General features: G+C 40.9%; 1 protein-coding gene across 4 annotated transcripts in view; it reads right to left on the minus strand.

Moving 5' to 3' along the window:
- Positions 1-3,971: 3,971 nt before the first annotated feature.
- Positions 3,972-16,851, minus strand: part of man2a2 (mannosidase, alpha, class 2A, member 2) — a 36,555-nt gene continuing 23,675 nt past the window's right edge. For 3 of the 4 annotated variants that reach the window (XM_088298568.1, XM_088298566.1, XM_088298567.1), the window contains exons 11-24: positions 15,387-15,569; positions 13,524-13,638; positions 12,990-13,060; positions 12,733-12,898; positions 11,538-11,774; positions 11,346-11,468; positions 11,146-11,260; positions 10,394-10,527; positions 10,160-10,301; positions 9,881-10,014; positions 8,646-8,723; positions 8,070-8,264; positions 6,402-6,512; positions 3,972-6,167 (exon numbers count right to left, since the gene is read on the minus strand). In XM_088298568.1, the coding sequence (XP_088154694.1) occupies positions 6,015-6,167; positions 6,402-6,512; positions 8,070-8,264; positions 8,646-8,723; positions 9,881-10,014; positions 10,160-10,301; positions 10,394-10,527; positions 11,146-11,260; positions 11,346-11,468; positions 11,538-11,774; positions 12,733-12,898; positions 12,990-13,060; positions 13,524-13,638; positions 15,387-15,569 (1,957 nt within the window). In that variant the 3' untranslated portion in view covers positions 3,972-6,014. The remainder of the gene's footprint in view (positions 6,168-6,401; positions 6,513-8,069; positions 8,265-8,645; positions 8,724-9,880; positions 10,015-10,159; positions 10,302-10,393; positions 10,528-11,145; positions 11,261-11,345; positions 11,469-11,537; positions 11,775-12,732; positions 12,899-12,989; positions 13,061-13,523; positions 13,639-15,386; positions 15,570-16,851) is intronic. The other variant, XM_088298570.1, reaches the window with a different exon arrangement.

A 16,851-nucleotide genomic window follows, 5' to 3' on the forward strand; every position in this document is an offset into this window, starting at 1 on the left:
ACCCTAGTGAGGAGAAGCGGGACAGAAGATGGATGGATGGAGATATATATATATATATATACTATAATCATTGCTAATTTAATTAATTTGTGACAAATTGATTTATTCATTCCACATTTAAATAATTACACATTTATTTAATGATTAAATGGTAAATTTATTTATTTGCCTGATTTATTTAATTCCATATTTAATGAATGAATGAAACAATTAATTAATTAATTTATGACAATTTTAATTACATTTTATGTTAAATAAATTTATTTAATTTTGGCACTTACTTTCAGTCATCCATAGTAACCTACACAAAACACTTCCTTCTTTTAAACAAATGGCCCTCTCCCAGCTCCCCTTTTAGTTCCACATAATGTAATGTCTGAAGGAAGGTTGGGTCATTAGCACCAGCAACTCTGCACAGCACAGTTGGGAGAGTCGGGGCTCATTATTAAAACTTCAGAAATAACTCGCAACACAAACTATCGTCTCCATTTTACACTAAAAATGTAAATGTGCACCGGGAGCTTCTGATGGATTTATAAAGGCTTGTGTTTGAAATTCTTTTACATCTTCATATCCGAGCCTCCACGGAGCTCTGATTGGCGCATCATGAGAATCAATCATGCTTAGCTATGCTTGGCTGCAAAGGTTTAAAGGGATCATCCAGTCAGATTGGTCCATTTTTCAATAACAAGCAAAATGATGTTAGCTTGCATTTTTATCAATTTGTTTTGGAGAATTCAGTGAATAACGATTTTAAAACCACCCCCTAAGGTATGGCCACGCCCCCACCACTCCCTTTATGTCTTGGTGGGAGTCACGCCAAGGACTGATCCCAATTTGTCCATTCAAAGTCCCTGTAAATACAATAATGTCAAAATAATGGGACCAACCGGCCCCAAAATGGATGTGGACATCTCTACTTTGGCTCACTTCAACCTCTGAAAACATCACAAAAAGATTTGCCTTTCCATGGCCGACTCAAAAGAGAAAAGAAAGGAAATGAGCACCTTACATGCCGTTACTGTCATGTCTTGTCTGTTTTCGTTAATACCACCAAGGTAGTTAAACACAATGCGTTCTGAGTGATCTTTTGAAAGGTTGATCGTAGCTCGTTTTACATTAAATTTCAATCCATAAACTTTAGCTTGATTTACTTCTTTTAACCAAGGCCACTCAGGGATACGCCTACACCACTCATCCGAAAATGACTCATCCAGCCAGGAGTTGTGTCAAAGTACTTACCCCCCAAAAGATTCTGTATCCCCTGACACGGGAGCGCGCACGCATTGACTGAAGGCGGCGCAACGTTAGTACGTTTGTTTTCATTGAAAGGCATGAAGAAGGCGTGATTTTATGTTTTTGATTTGCTGTAATTTAAACAAGGTTTTGCATAAAAGTGGTAGTATCCGTCTGTGTGGTTTTCAGCGCACCACTCACTACAATTTAACACGTAAAGTAAGCGAATGATTCCGCTGAAATTACCTGCTTTTGCATTTGTTAGGCCAAAGAAGTTTTGTGATCAATGAAGCGACTCTGTTTTTGCAGCTAAAAGCTAAATGCTGCCTGAGCAGTGCTATTCATTTTAAAACCATCGACGCACCTTCTGCAACCGGTGGGGGATGGGAGGTGTAAACGATGATTTGTGGAGGCGATCATATGAGCTCACGTTTGATGATCATAAATACAAGATATTGTGCAGAACGCTTTTATACTCTTCCAAATTGAAGTGGACACGAGTAGCAAGCAGCGAGATAGCTGAGACGGAAAAAATAACAAGCGGCTCTCCAAAAAGGGGGGTGCCGATTTGTCGTAAAGCTAATTTTAAAAAAAGGTCTTAAATCACTAAAGAATCTTTTTTATTGGGGGTGTCAGTGATGATGTAATTTTTACATGCATACCTATTATATAAGTGCCGATGTCCGTTACAGCAAATTGCTATTATTGCGGTTAGTTAGTTCAGGAAGGAAGGAATCTTTTCCTGAGAAGAAGACAGTTGGTGTCAGCAACTTGAGATAAAATGCAGAGTGGGCGTCTTCTTGGCAAGCACTTGGCCTCCCTCCTGGAGTTCTGTTGGTGCTCACAGCCAGGCCTCGAGCGGCCCTGCTGTCGCCGCTCACTTTCTTTTACACTTATAACTGTTTTTTTATGTCACAGCAACAAAAGGTGTTGACAGTGGTGAGAAGAAGTGGTTTCAATGGGCTGAGATATGTACTAGCAGAAACGAAAAAATGAATTTCAATCACTGAACTTGAATGATTGCCTTGAAAAAGTAGTAGTAAGTAATAAGTTGAATTTGTAGTTTATTTTGAATCATTGCATTGACAATCTGAATTGAGCAATTTAAATTTATGAGTTTAGAACTGATATCAAATAAATTTGAAGTTGATTTCAAAATTAAGAAATGCTTTTTTGTTGCTCTAAAAAACAACAACTGTATTTCCAATATCAACTGAACACGCTATAGCGTCGTTGGTTTTACACTGAATGACTTCTGCTTTGTATTTTTGTCTTTCATGGCCAAAGTTGGAGCTGACTCAATGCTGCCCCCTGCAGTTTATGCGACTAACTTCATTTTACAAGTACAGTGATGGACAGAATGTTTGGACTTTGCCATTGTACAAAACCCCAATAGATTTGAAATAAAATATTTGAACGAGTCGGCTCTGGAGCTGCTGTGTGGCGTTTTTGTCGCTATGACGTTTATGACAGCATGTGCTTGGGCAAATGAAATTATGTAATGTATGTAATTCATATGGACTGCAGTGTGGCGTTAGCATGTTTTCTCCAAGTCACTCCATTTGCATCCCACATTCCACAAACATGCATGTTTTTCCAAATCAGTTTGATAAAATAGGATAATAGGATCTCCTCTTGCATGACTTTAATCCAGGTACACTGACTTTCTCCCAACATTCTATAAACATGCATGGTAGCATGATTTTTGTGAGACGTCACACGCCTCTGGACATGCCTGGGTCCACCATGCTGGGTTGCGTCATTTTGTTCCGGCGCGTTTCTTAGCCAACATCAAAAATGGTGAATTACTGTTCTGACTTCAGCAATACAGGTGGAACAAAGTCTCATTCCACCCGAGTCACTGTTAGCTCCAATTTTGAATCAGAGGTGAGAATATTGATCAAGGAAAAAACGGAGATTGTGGCTTTCACAAATTAACAGAGCTGATTTCACTTCGACTTCGACCTGATACCATAGTAGTCCATACAGCTACTGGAAGAAAAGGGTTACGCTCTGGGAAAGTATTTTTGGTGGTAACAAAAGGCCAACCCAGTTTACTGTGGTAAATCAAAAAGTTCCTCGAAAGGTTTCTGCAGTGGATAAGGGGCTTTTGTGATTATTGGCCATCAAGTGGCCTTGACATCCTTGGACCCCTTTATGTACGGTCTGTATGTTACCTTTGGTTCAAATGCTTTAGAAAGCTAATATAGCCAACAATAGCTTGGCTATGCAGATAACACGCAGCTCATTTCTATCATTGTCAGCAGACGACTTATTAGCACATTTGCCTCACAGTTAAGAGATTGTATGCGCAGTTGTTTGTCTTTGTGTGCCCCGCGATTGGCTGGCAACCAGTTCAGGGTGGACCCCGCCTACTGCGCGAACACACCTGGGATAGGCCATTTTTGTTAAAGCTCTTAAAATGGAAGACCTTGTCAAATCCTGACAATAAAACCTATCCCAGGTGTCTTTGGGCAATAGGCAGGGTACACCCAGAACTGGTCGGCAGCCAATCAGAGGGCACAAATAGATAAACCACCATTCATATTCACACCTATAGGCAATTTAGTGTTTAATGAACCTACTAGGCACGTTTTTAAAGTGTGAGATGTAATGCAGGAGTACATATTAACCCAGATTTGTACCCACTATCGCAGCACTGTGAGGTAGATGTGCTAAACAGTCACCCACCATGCTATACCATTTTCTTTTAAAAAAAAAAATATAAACATGGGCACTGTAGAATTTTCTTCTTTATTAAGTTCCTCTCCAGGTTTACTCCACCTGTACTTAATATAGAAGATGGACTGCCACCATATATTATCTCTGAACATACAGCGCTCCAGCATATATCACTTGATTTTAAGGACAGATTTCCACAATTTCCATGTGACGGTAAAAGAGCGGAGATGGAGCTCACGGGACAGAAGAGAAGAAAGTGAAACTTAATGTGGTCTCATTGAAATGTTAATAGAAGCAAGACGCGCACATGGTGATGTGAGACAGACCCCCTGAGGGACTAAGCAAACAGTTAGGTAATGCACAGTCATAACAAAAATGTGTGTCCACAGCTCCATGTGGAGTACAGACGCAGTCTCGGGAAAACGCAGCAGCCCCGTGGAGATGACATTTTGTAGGCCAGAGTGGTACACACATCAACCAGCGACGCTTACATCAGTCATTCAGGTCTGCCTCCCAATTTTAACTTGAGGCAACGCAAGTCACAGTAGACCGTGCTTGCTAAACAGGCGCCTGGAATTTGCATTATGATGCTTTAAAAAAAAACAACAAAAAAAAACATTTTGTGCAATCAATTTCTCAGACATGCCACTGTTTGAGCAAACCTGGTCCATATACAAGGATACGCCATGATCGCTGAAATATTACTAATATATACTGTAACTGAAAATGGTATTCTCATCTCATTACAACTGTCCATGGTGCTGGACTTCACAAATTAAAGAATTAAAGAGCCCAGGCAGCGAAAACCTCAAACGCAAACTTAATGATAAACATTTGTATGGATTAAAAACACATTTCATCATTTGGCATCCAACTCCTCGGCCGAACCTGCAAGTACAGCATCATGAATTGGACCTGACATATTCCATGCGTACATATAGAATAGAACTGTGGGGGGAGGAGTCTTAAGCCAGCATTAGATTTGTCGTTTAAGCCAATGGTGCCCAACCACTGCACACCAGATACGCAAAAATACTTGCAGTGTCTCAACATTTTTAAACTGACATGGCAGGCCAGATCTGGCACCGGGCCTTGAGTTTGACACCCGTGACACATAGGATACAGGATGTACAAAAAGTCACAGCAGATATTTTCGGAAACAGACATGTTTCAATAGAGTTATGTACTTATGCATCTGTCATTCAACACAAGGGGCATATTGACTTTCCGAATACCCTGTGTGTGTCTGTGTAGAGGAGCATCATGGTTGTTCCCAAAAAGTTAGGTGCTCCCATAATAATGTCAACCGAATGCAAAGTTTCATTGACACTGCAGTGCCTAAAAATATACATAAAGTCTTGACATTTTATCCAGATGCTACTTTGCACTATTCCTCAACTCAGCTTCATCTTGCCAACTGTACCATTTACTGTGTCAACATGTGGAAGGCTCATGATAAACAACGGGGCTAGTGGTGGCTTAAGACGTTGCACGCACACAAATACGCGGCCCAGGCTTACTATGGCTCAACTACACACACAGTTGCTCAGCTGTAGTGCGGGAACACAAGAATTAAGACGTGTTGGCCCGCGGTGAGAAAGAAGATCCGAATGATGAGTGATCCTATTGTTAATAGAGCGCAGACCCGCTTGCATCTCCAAATATCCACACCGCACATTGTCTTTGTTGCATTGAGGCAAAAGGAAAAAAAAAACTGACATTAAATCAAAAAAGAAATCATTGCAATGTGTGCCAACGTCAGTGTGAGCAGAGAAAATTAAAAAAAAATAAAAGCTCATAAAACAAATAAAGCTTTTGAAATTGCACTCATGTGGCACATTTTTTTATGAACCCATCCCTACTCCTACTTGCACATCATTGGGATATTTACATTCAGTAGTTCAGTTCCAGGCTGAAAGCCGAGAACGAACACATTCCTATGCAACAGAACCCACTGCAGTCGTGTTCTCAGAGAGTTTGTGGTTCTGCGCATCGATTTAGTCACAGCCGAATCAGAGTGCCCTGTGCCGGTCCAAAGCCGTCAAGGCGCCAGTTCTCGGTTCAAAGAGTCTGAGCCTGCTGGATCAGGTCGGCTCCTAGCGCAGTTTGAGCTTGAAGGTGGAAATCTCCATCGGATCCAGGCTGACTGTGGAGTGGTTGGCCAGTGGTGGACTAGAGTACATGAGGGTCAAAGACATGGGCTGCAGCAGCTGCAGGTCCAAGTTCTTGAAGAGGCTGGAAACATTCAACTGCACAGAAGACGACAAAGCGGCCCAGCGTGACAACACAGACAAAGAAGTGTGCGTGAGTGCGTGTGTTATATATAATATCACTAAGCAAAATCAAACGAACAAAATAAAAATATTAACCAAAGCACTGCTCATAACTACAAAAATGTATACATTGGGCCACTCCTAAGTCAAGGTGCCACCGTTGGTAGACAAGCGCTATACCAGTGTCGGCCCAAATATATGGTTCCTCACCTGTCCTTGGGTGGTGGTGCAGTTGAAACCCAAGTTTGGAACATCCAAAGCACAGTCGAGGCCAAAACGGTGAAGAAATAAAGCTGTGTATGGTGATGGAGAGTTGGAGTCCTGCGCATGGACATAAAAAGAAAGATTTCACTCAACAAACTATATAAAAGAACTCAAGCAATTTGTAGAAACAATAAAAGTGCATATATCAATGGCATCTGATTCAATGAAAAAAACTAAATCAAGCAGATTAAGTAAAATAAAAATGTGTACAAATACTATACATTCATGACCAAATCATATCCCAAAACATCAAAATAAAAGTCGAAAGATTTTTTTACTTCATTCTCGTTGTGTCACCTCTTCATACAACTGCCTAGAGAGCAAACGTCAACATCACTTAAAGTACAAAAACCATGATCGATTGTCACCTAATTTGCACGCGTGCTCAAAACACACCCTGAAAATATTAGAACAAAAGTCGCAATATTTTATTCCCGTCGTGGGTTGCTGTTTCACATGAGTAGAAGTGCTATAAGAAAATTGCAATATTTAACACAATACAGCATTTTCATAGTGAAATAGTCCTGAAATTGAGTCAAAAATGGACAGTCTGATGAACAGCATGAAATACGTCAAAGGAATTAGGTGACTCGGTCAAAAATGTCCAATATGGCGGCATACAGGGTATGTCATTATTACAGGGCTTTTACTTTTTTTCAGTGAATCAGATATTGCTATTGCTATTTGCGCTGTTATTGTTTATACACACTACCCAATAGAATGGAGAATAAATGTTCAGTGGTGCGTTGCTCTAAGAACAAGACAACAAACTTGTCTTGCCAAAACTCTCGTTAAATGGTAGGTATTCCCAAATGTTATATGAAGAAATGCTGTATTCATTTAATTCATTCTTTGCATTTCACAGTATTCCTCGAAAAGAAGTTGTACCCCATTTGGATTGGGACTTTTTCCTGCAGGTAGATATTTGTGTTTCATTGTATTTAATAATCTTTATTGATTTTGCGTTCGAAACAAATTAAGCATTTTACGAACAAATGGAAAAAAAGATCATAGAAACTTGCCTTCAATTTCATGCAATTTTAAGGAAAAATGCTATTAGAATGAATGTGTAAATGCCAAGTGGCAAATGTGCGCTTTGTTCCCCGTAACGGAAATATTTAAACATTTAAACAAACCAAAGTTATTGTTAAAAAAAAAAAAAAAATTGATTTTTCTAAATCTAATGGTTGATAAAAATTATGATGACTGTGATTAGCATCAAATATTTTGCATAAATTGAAATGTTTGGTATGTTGCTTATCCACTGACGGATTTACCTCTCATTGTCTATGTTGTCATAGGCATTAAGATTCAGAAAGTGCGTTTTTAACGTGTTTTGTACATTTTAGGTCCCCTTGAATGAATACAGCCCATCTGCGAAAAGACTCTGCACTTAAATTGTCATATTTGATATCCATCAGATTTTTAGCCAGATTTGAAAGAGACAGAATTCCCATCTGAAGTGTCTGATTCCATGTGTCGATGCGAGTAGCACATATCTGAATAGTGCCACTTCAGAGCAAAAACAATTGTAATGGTGACACTTGATCCATGTAGTGTACATCTAACTATAATGGTTAAGCTGCAGTTTAAGAGTCGAGATGGCCTCCTTACTTGGCTCTGGATGCTGCGAAGGTTTAGAAGGTGGAAGTCACAGGGAAGCATTGATTTGAGTGGCGCAAAGGTTTGCAGAGGAGGCACGCCGCGCCTTTTGGGCAGGACAGGTAGCGCCAGGACATCGTGATTCAGGATGGCGTTGGTCATGTGACCAAGCACAGAGGGGAAGCTCATCAAGGAGCTATCAGACATCTGGAGGAGGGGACAGCAAATAAGGAAGGAAGATTAGTGCGCTATAGATGCTAGATTAAAGTTTGTTTCATTCAGACACAACTATCAATACACAGTGGGTTTGGTGAGGTCTACGTCTAAATGCCAAATACAAGACAATATTACACTTGTCTAAACAGCATTTTTTATGTTTTACTTGAACAGAGGACCTTGGCCAGCAGAAACAATTCATCCAAAAGAATCATGCAGTAACACGGTAAAACTGCAATCTACGTCCTTCATTCTAATTTCTTTGATCAATTGTACCATGTGTTACTTTGGGCTATAAGGGGCTATGAGAAAGGAAAACAAAAGCTACAGAGCACAGTCTAAGAGTACGAGCATCAGAGTTGCTGCCATTACCTCTTCAACTCGGTCACGCAACATTTTGGGGAGGAGAGTGCGAAACAAGGAAGAGAATTTGGCAAAGAAGCCATCAGGCTGAAGGCAACAAGGGGGGAAGAGATGGAAAACAAATGCATGAAATGTGAACTGAGCAAAAAAGTGCATGAGGAAGAACATTTGTCTATTTCGAACATCAACCAAAAATAAATAATCAAATTAAAATACACATACGCAGGCCCAAACACACATGTAGAAGTCCCCCCCCCCCTCTCTCTCTCTCACATCCTACCCCTTCTCCAAATAACAAATGAGTTTGCACCCTTGGTCGCATTACTGAAAGTGTAGAAATATAATGTGCGTGCCTGTTGCACGCCAGTGTCATCGTGTGCGCAGAGGGTGAGAGAAATGTGCAAGAGCTCACATGTGCATCTTACAGGGAACATTGTTCTGAACTTCTCGACGTCACACACCAACCCAGGCTCCTTCCCTGCTAGAAAGGTACATTCAACATCCCTAGAGCCAGCATCTCTAACCGGGAATGGGAGTGCCGGTCCCTATCTCAGGCCACCCATTTGACAGCCCCCACAGGTGGTGAGCCCATGGGAAGGTGAATCCACGTTGCCTTTTCAGGCTGTGCCCGTCCAGACCTCACCCTAAGCTTCAGTCAAATCGCAAACCTTTGCAATTAGCAAATTGCATTTAACAGATTGCCATTAAATTGCAAAAGCAATTAATGGTTCAGCCTTACTTTAAATGGTGGAAGCTGTGTGCTGATTCACATTTAAGATGAGTTTGAATGTGATGTTTAATCGCCAACACAGTCATTTGGCCAGATATAAGAGGATGCACACACTTGAGCAACCTTGGTTTATTTTTACTTCACCTCTCTCAAAGACTTGTCCTTCCTTTTCAATTTAGTTGTACAGGATATAGGTGATATTAATAGTGGTAATATTTTAAAATCATTTCTTTGTCATTTTTTTACCCCCAATCGAAAAAATCTAGCATTTGAACAGAGGGTACTTTAAATCCACTGTACAGCAGGATGTAAATTGAATTTTCCTAAGGGACTGCACGAAGTATAAAAAAATATCCTTTTAAATTATAATTACTCACATATTTCAACAACAAACAAATAAAGGGAGACCTACTATTTTTTTTTTAATTGTGATAATTGCTGTTGCCTCTTCAGTGTGCGTGCAGCAGTGAAAGGAGGTGGAAATTTTCCGCTTATCTGCTGTCAGTTATCTGACCTTGGTGTCCGTCAATCTCCTTTCGAGAAGTAGTCGAAAGCGGTTGACCGTCCTCTTGTTGTCCTTGAGGCCTTGACCCAGCCCACGGTTATCATCCTGCATCAGTCGACGGTCCAAAATTACTTCGAGCTGGCCTAGAGGAGAACAATATAGATCACATTTTCAAACCTTTACGACTCATACGAGCAGTCGAACTACATAAACCTTTTTTATTTTATTTTTTTTTACAAAAGAGGGTGAGCCACAAAATTCAACAATAGAAGAAAATGAGATGCAAACCAGTCTCCAGGCTGCTGACACCCAAAGATTGTGCCGTGTGCAGCGTTAGCCTGTGATGGCTGTCCTGGATGTAAGCCTGGCTGGGCATTGGGTAGAAGTTAGCTTGCAAGGGGAGTTTCTGGTGGCGGCGACGAAGCTGCATCTAGAAAAGTAGGTGGTTGCCAGGTTCTCAACATTTTGGGATTGTTACAAAATACGCATTAGTAATACTGAACAAAACATTATCACACTGACCTGGAAGCCATTGAGATCCGTGTAAAAGATGTCTCCACTCTGGATGTCAGTGACCAGTCGCAGGGCCAGCTCCTTGTTGGTCTGATCTCTGATGTCCACTGTGGTGGTGATATCCACAGATAGGCCATCCACACCTGTAGACAAGAGGATGTGAAAGGAAAGACTTGTACAAACATGTATTTTAATGGGACATAAATTACCTAATGTAAGATTTATTTTCACGAATGTAAGATTTATTTTCACGAGAATGTCTATATTTGTATAGATCTATTTTATTTCTTATTCAGGGGGACTATTGTTTTGTTGTATTGGCGGAGGGATATGAAGTGTAAAGAGGAACGAGTGAGAGAGAGGCTCTCAATATATGGAGTGAGCGGACTAATGAATAAAGTCGTATGTGGAGCTATTCCCTGGTGAGTGCTAGTCCGACATCGGGGTTCGTGGGAGAAAGAACAGCACACGGAGAGGGAATAGTTCCACATTCGACTTTATTCATTAGTCCGCTCACTCCATATATTGAGAGCCTCTCTCTCGCTCGTTCCTCTTTACACTTCATATCCCTCCGCCAATACAACAAAACAATAGTCCCCCTAAATAAGAAATAAAGTAGATCTATACAAATATAGACATTCTCGTGAAAATATATCTTACACTAATAATTGGGACATGCTGGTCCAAGTGGTTCCATAAAATAAACAGAATACAGCTGCTGCATTTTCTATTTGAACAAATCCCACAAACAGTTTTGTTACCTGGCACGTTATGGATGCGAATTGCCTGCTGAAAGTGCTTGTAGTATGCCACAACTTCAGAGAAGAGTGGTCCCTCAACGACACGCACCACAGGTGGCTCTTGGTGGACGTAGGGCTGAAAAGCAGCAAGAAGGAAGACGATCAATTGGGGCAATCGAAGCAGTGTGCGGTTTTGAACACAAAACAAGGTGAGTTAATACCGTTGCTTGTCCATCAGGCAGGAAAAGATAAGCGCCACTTTTGTCTTTAGAAGGACGAGTTCCGTACACCATGAAGTGCATCTGAACCTTCATTTCCTGAGGATCATCTTTGTGTTTGATAGTCTGCAGGTTGAGAAGGATTTAGCAAATTGAGCATTATTGAAATCAAATATGAGCAGTTCTGACTCAAACCTCCAGCAGGCCTGTGGTCCCAGAGAAGCCCAGAGTCAGAAACTGGCTGCTGATGTAGAACGGCTGAGGGTCCGCCTGCTGAGATTGAACGGGAAGTGGATCCGAAGCGTGGGCAGTGAGGGCGCCGCCCGGTAGTCGGAGAAGGGTGTCCGAGCGCAGAGTCATGGGCGAGTCCAGAGATTCATACAGATGGAAGACAGCAAGACCCAGAGGTGGTAGACGTACCATAAATGTAGCCTGTGAAGAGGATTGTGTGTGTGGAACTTAAACATGAGTATTCACTAGCTTTCTTATGTCTAGCTGCATTTCCATTGATGGGATTTCATTTTACTCAGCTGTGACAGCCGTGGCACCGCCTCGGGGTGGCCTGCTTCTGGGCCCCCCAAAGAATTTCCTTTTTAGCTAGGCTTTTACCTTCATTGTCGCATACTATAATCATGTGGATTTAATCGACATTGGATTACAGTACAAATTGACGGAATTTTCAATATCGCGGACGAGATTGAACACGACCAGAAGGTGAGAGTGATATCTAAATGATCTTAACGCTTGACGACGAAACATGTCCGAAATGGTCTAGTGTACAGCATGCTTAATGTGAAAGTTAGAAGTAAGCTTGGTCTTTAAATTTGATTTGAAGGCAAGTCGTTGAAATGAGTCAGATTTGCTGTCCTGTCATTCAGCGAGATGTTTGACCATACTCAACTGTATTGGAAGCATGCCCTCCTCAAGCCTGAGTAGCTTTAAGCATGCGCTGCAGACAGGCTTTGTCATGTCTATCTGCTGTGTTAGCAAAATACTTCTCAATTTCACTCCATGGCACCATTTATTTTGTCTGTCTTTCTATTTTGCATAAACGCTTTGAGGAGTTAGAAATTCATGGCCCGTTTTAGGCACAAAGGAGTCACTGAGTGCTTTGTAGATTCACCAAACTGGTGTCTGCAGCAGTCACTCTTAAAATATTAAAACATTTTGACAGCGGTATTGCAGTACAGTGGACACCCACTATTCCGTGGGGATACAGCTAGCCCATGAATAGAAAATATCTGCATATTAACAATTGACATCGATGATATAAAAGCATTGAAAATAAAACAAAATTTTCTTAACCCCCAAAATTATTGAGTAAGCGGGGTTAAACTGCCACCGAGGCAGAGCGTAGGAGTGCAATGACTTATGCAAAGTCATCTCTCACCTCAAACACTTCCGCACTCATCTGACTTGATGAGCTCCACTGAGCGCTCAGCTGTAGAGGAAGAGTCTGTCCATCTTGAGTGAGCACCCTCACCTTGAGAGTGTTGACCAACACGGTCACGGCACACAATCGCTCTTGCTCAAAAGAGTTGAACAGGACCAGGTACCTGACAGCGATGAGGAAAAAAACAATCACTCTTTGGGATTGAAGGACCTGAGGGAAAGGGGACGTCATGATTGACGTGATGTGGGTCCTACCTTGGCCCTGCTGGATCCAGCTCGATTAAAGTGCGCTGAGGTAGGGAGTCCTGAGTAGCACGTTTGTCGTCCTACAAAATCAAACACACGCACGCGCGCGCGCACACACACACACACACACCCCCGCACAGACGCACACACACCAGTTAGCTGGGTCAAGGGGGTACTTTTAAAAATGTATTGATGATACTATGTTCAATAAATTTATTTCTACAATCAAATCGGTCAAATCCACCAAAATGGCATTACACCACCTGCACCACGAATTATATCACTTATGAGCTGATCTAAAGTCTAGTCTACTTTTTGTCACCATTGGCCAGGTGCGCCAGGGGTGTGTAGCAGAAAATACACTCAGTTCACCAAATTTACAAACACAGTAAACTAACTTTCCCCGGCACAAAAATGAAGATGTACCAGTTTTTACGCCGAGCGTATAGACGGCTGTCTACGAAAATAAGGGCCCAAGTAGGTAAAATGCAATGTAAATTTTTTATTGCGCTGTTGGGAATATCATCCAATGTTTCTTCTTACCGTCTCTAGGAAAGGCTCTGTCTGGTAGAAGCGATAGAACTCTTTGTTCTTCATTACCAGGAAATGTGCAGCATTGACGATAACTCTCTTCAAGCCAATGAGTGAGCGTAGTAATCTATGGATGAAAGGAGACAATGCTATTTTTCTACCGGGTATCAAACCTGCAAGTACCGTCCATAAAGATGGAGGATTAAATTATCCTCTCATTCAAGAAGTCACTATTTATTTAACATTTATTAATACGGGTAAGGCAATTCAGAAAAAATTCCCATTTGCAATGCATATGTAACCCAGTAGAGAAAACGTCATACTTCTCTATGCAGACATTTTATCTTGAAAAAGCATTGATTTTGTTAAGAGGAAGTATACATCTCTCTTTTACTTGATTTCCTATTGGGAGTGTCATTTATGTGATAATGACTTTCTGATTGGTCAAAGTCAAGTTGTCCCGAGATTAATTTTGTTCATCGTTCTTTTACGGTTGGATGCCCAACTGAAAAGTTGCGTGACGTGATCTCTTGATTGCTAATGCTAATGTGCCGTTCGGTGAGTGAAATACTAATTGAAGTCGATATAAAAGTGACCAATAATAAAATGTTAATTGGGAAATGTTTTAAGTGTGAATACCAGTGAGAACCGAGGGTCTGTGACGAACCGACCGTGTTCATACTCGAACATCGTTTTGGTGAGTCACCATGCGCTTGCTATGTACTACGTCGTAAAAACGTTTATGTGAGGCTAACGCTAAACTAACGTTAAGCTAAGTGTGTGGAAATATACTGCTTAGTTGCAGTGAAAAAGTTGATTACACTTGTTTTAAGGTCTTTCTAAAGCAAGGTTTATGTTGACAAATGCATAACTGCTTTTTGTAATGCGAGTTAAAAGTGGAATATTGAATTGACTCAGTTATGTTTGAGCTGCACGGTGGCCGACTGGTTAGCACGATGGCCTCACAGTGAGAGACAGCATTGGCCGTGGGTTCAATCCTGGCTCCGGCCATCCTGTGTGGAGTTTGCATATTCTGTTTATTGAAGTGTTTGATATGTTAACCATAAAACATATGGTTATTGAGAAATTGGACATATATTCAGAAATGTGCTTATTGTTATCTCATGGGTTCATTTCATGTGTAACAATGATAATTTGGAAAACATGCATGCAAATTAATAACTGTTATAAATGTGATATTTAGATGCAGTATTTATGATAATTGAGAACTATAGAGCTATAGTGACTGATAAGACTGGAAATTGATAATGGACTTATGAGTTGCATACAGTAATTTCATTATTGTTATGCAGGCTAGGTTTTTTATCTCGGTACTAATCCAAGATCTGAGACTGAATGGATTCTCCTTCGATGGAGATGGCGAGCCTGTGTCCAGAACCACAACTGCGATAAGGAAACCACGTTCTTCTCTACCTTCTTTGTGAAAACATCTCGTGGTAACAAACTCAATTTCCACCACAAGAAGACTTTTCCCAAGAACATTGACTGACTTTAGACAAAATATTACTGAACTCAGTAGGACTTTGGGATTATTATTTCTAATTCTTTGGATTGTGAATTATTCTATGTATATGGATGCCAGCTGTTAAGTTGTAAATGATTGTTTTGTTTTCTATGTTAATACAGTTATTGTTGTTGCTCATTTCTGCCTCCAGCTATTTCATTCACACACCTGTCAATTACCACCTTCGAGAATCTAGAATCTGGTCCAACTTATTAAATATCAAAATAACACTATCTTTAAGTAATCGGGGGTTACACATAGTTAGTAAAATGTGTCTCCTATGTTCATCTCTTGAGTCATCTACATTAATCTTATCCAATTCATCTATCTAGGCCACTGTCATTTCCTACCTGGTGCCGTAGTCGACCACAACATTCTCTTTTGCAGTACCAGTGATGGCATCATGATGTTGGAAGAGGCCCACAGAGCGCCTGGCGTCAACGAGCAGGGTGTAATCTGAAACTGGATAGCGTCCTTCCATGCCCATGTGTCGGGCGTTGGCAACCGCTAAGCTGTAAAGTATCTCAGCTCCCCTGAATCATGCATAACAAAGAAATGATGTGAAACTGTGTAAAATAGATTTGACCTGCTACAAAGACATCACACTTTTGTTAAAATGGGACTTCACATTTCTTCAGTTGGCCCATCAAGTTTAAAACATACACATTAGGGCTGGGCGATATGACCTCAAATCAATATCGCAATTGAGCGATTTTACCTCGATAATAATGAATGCACAATAAATTCCCCCCGTGGACTAAAATCTAAATAAATGCAGGAAATGCATATTGACCAATTGGTACACATTACTTTCTATGAAAAATAAAAGTACTAAAATCATTTGTATAAACATTCTAAATAGCTTGCTTTGCATGACTTGAACAATGTCACAAAGAACAGGAGAAAAAGGGTACCTCTCGCAAAATCTTTTTCTGCAAATAGATTGCGCCAAGATGCTGTCATGATGTAAATAATGCCAAATTAAAAAAATGCTAAATAAAATGAAAGAAAATGTCAATGCATGCCATTTAAACAAGTGTGCATCATCGGGGAAAATGTGCTGTCTCGAGTACTCTGGTGCGCAGTCGCCACTTGTCGTCTATGTAATGCACAGTCAGGCTCAATCAGGGATCCATGTTGCGACTCGACCACAAGTCGGATGTAGATGCAAAATGCTTGACATGTCTAAGCTCCCGTCCCGATGACGTCCGTATCGGGAAATACGGCTTTCATGAAGCGTTTAAATCCTGAGCGCGCCACTGTAACTAGAGGAGCTAAATCTTTAGCTATGTGCTCGGCTATCGCGTCCACCTCTGAGACATTCTCTCGTATGGTGTCGACTCCATTAATGAGCTGTTGTCACTTGTCGAACCTTGCTTCTCACTTTGAACTTTCAGCACAGGATGGTTGTGTTATGGGTAGTGAAAAAGCTTCTGGATTTGAATCGCCAGCTACGACCGCGTCGTCTATTTCTTTCTTGATCAGATGGGTGGGGTCACGTGACTAGACGCGCTGTAGCCGTCTTAAAGGGGCATGAACATTGCCGCAGAGAGAAAAGGCTTTTCTTTTTTTTTTTTGAAACACAGAATTTACTGACATGGGCAAAATTATTTCGGTCATAGTAATACATTTCGGTAACGGTAAATTTTCGGTTTATCGTCCAGCCCTAATACACATGTACTTGTTCCATGACTACACGAGTACACCACTGACGGGACTTTCGAACCGTCGGGAAAGCAAAGGCGCAGTGAGGCTTGCAAAAAAAAAAAAAAGGGTTAATTAGATAAAATCTATTCAACGAATTTCACTCACACT

Source organism: Idiotropiscis lumnitzeri, chromosome 6 (assembly GCF_059441095.1).
Source record: "Idiotropiscis lumnitzeri isolate Australia: NSW breed Sydney's pygmy pipehorse chromosome 6, RoL_Ilum_1.0, whole genome shotgun sequence".
NCBI classification, from domain to species: domain Eukaryota; kingdom Metazoa; phylum Chordata; class Actinopteri; order Syngnathiformes; family Syngnathidae; genus Idiotropiscis; species Idiotropiscis lumnitzeri.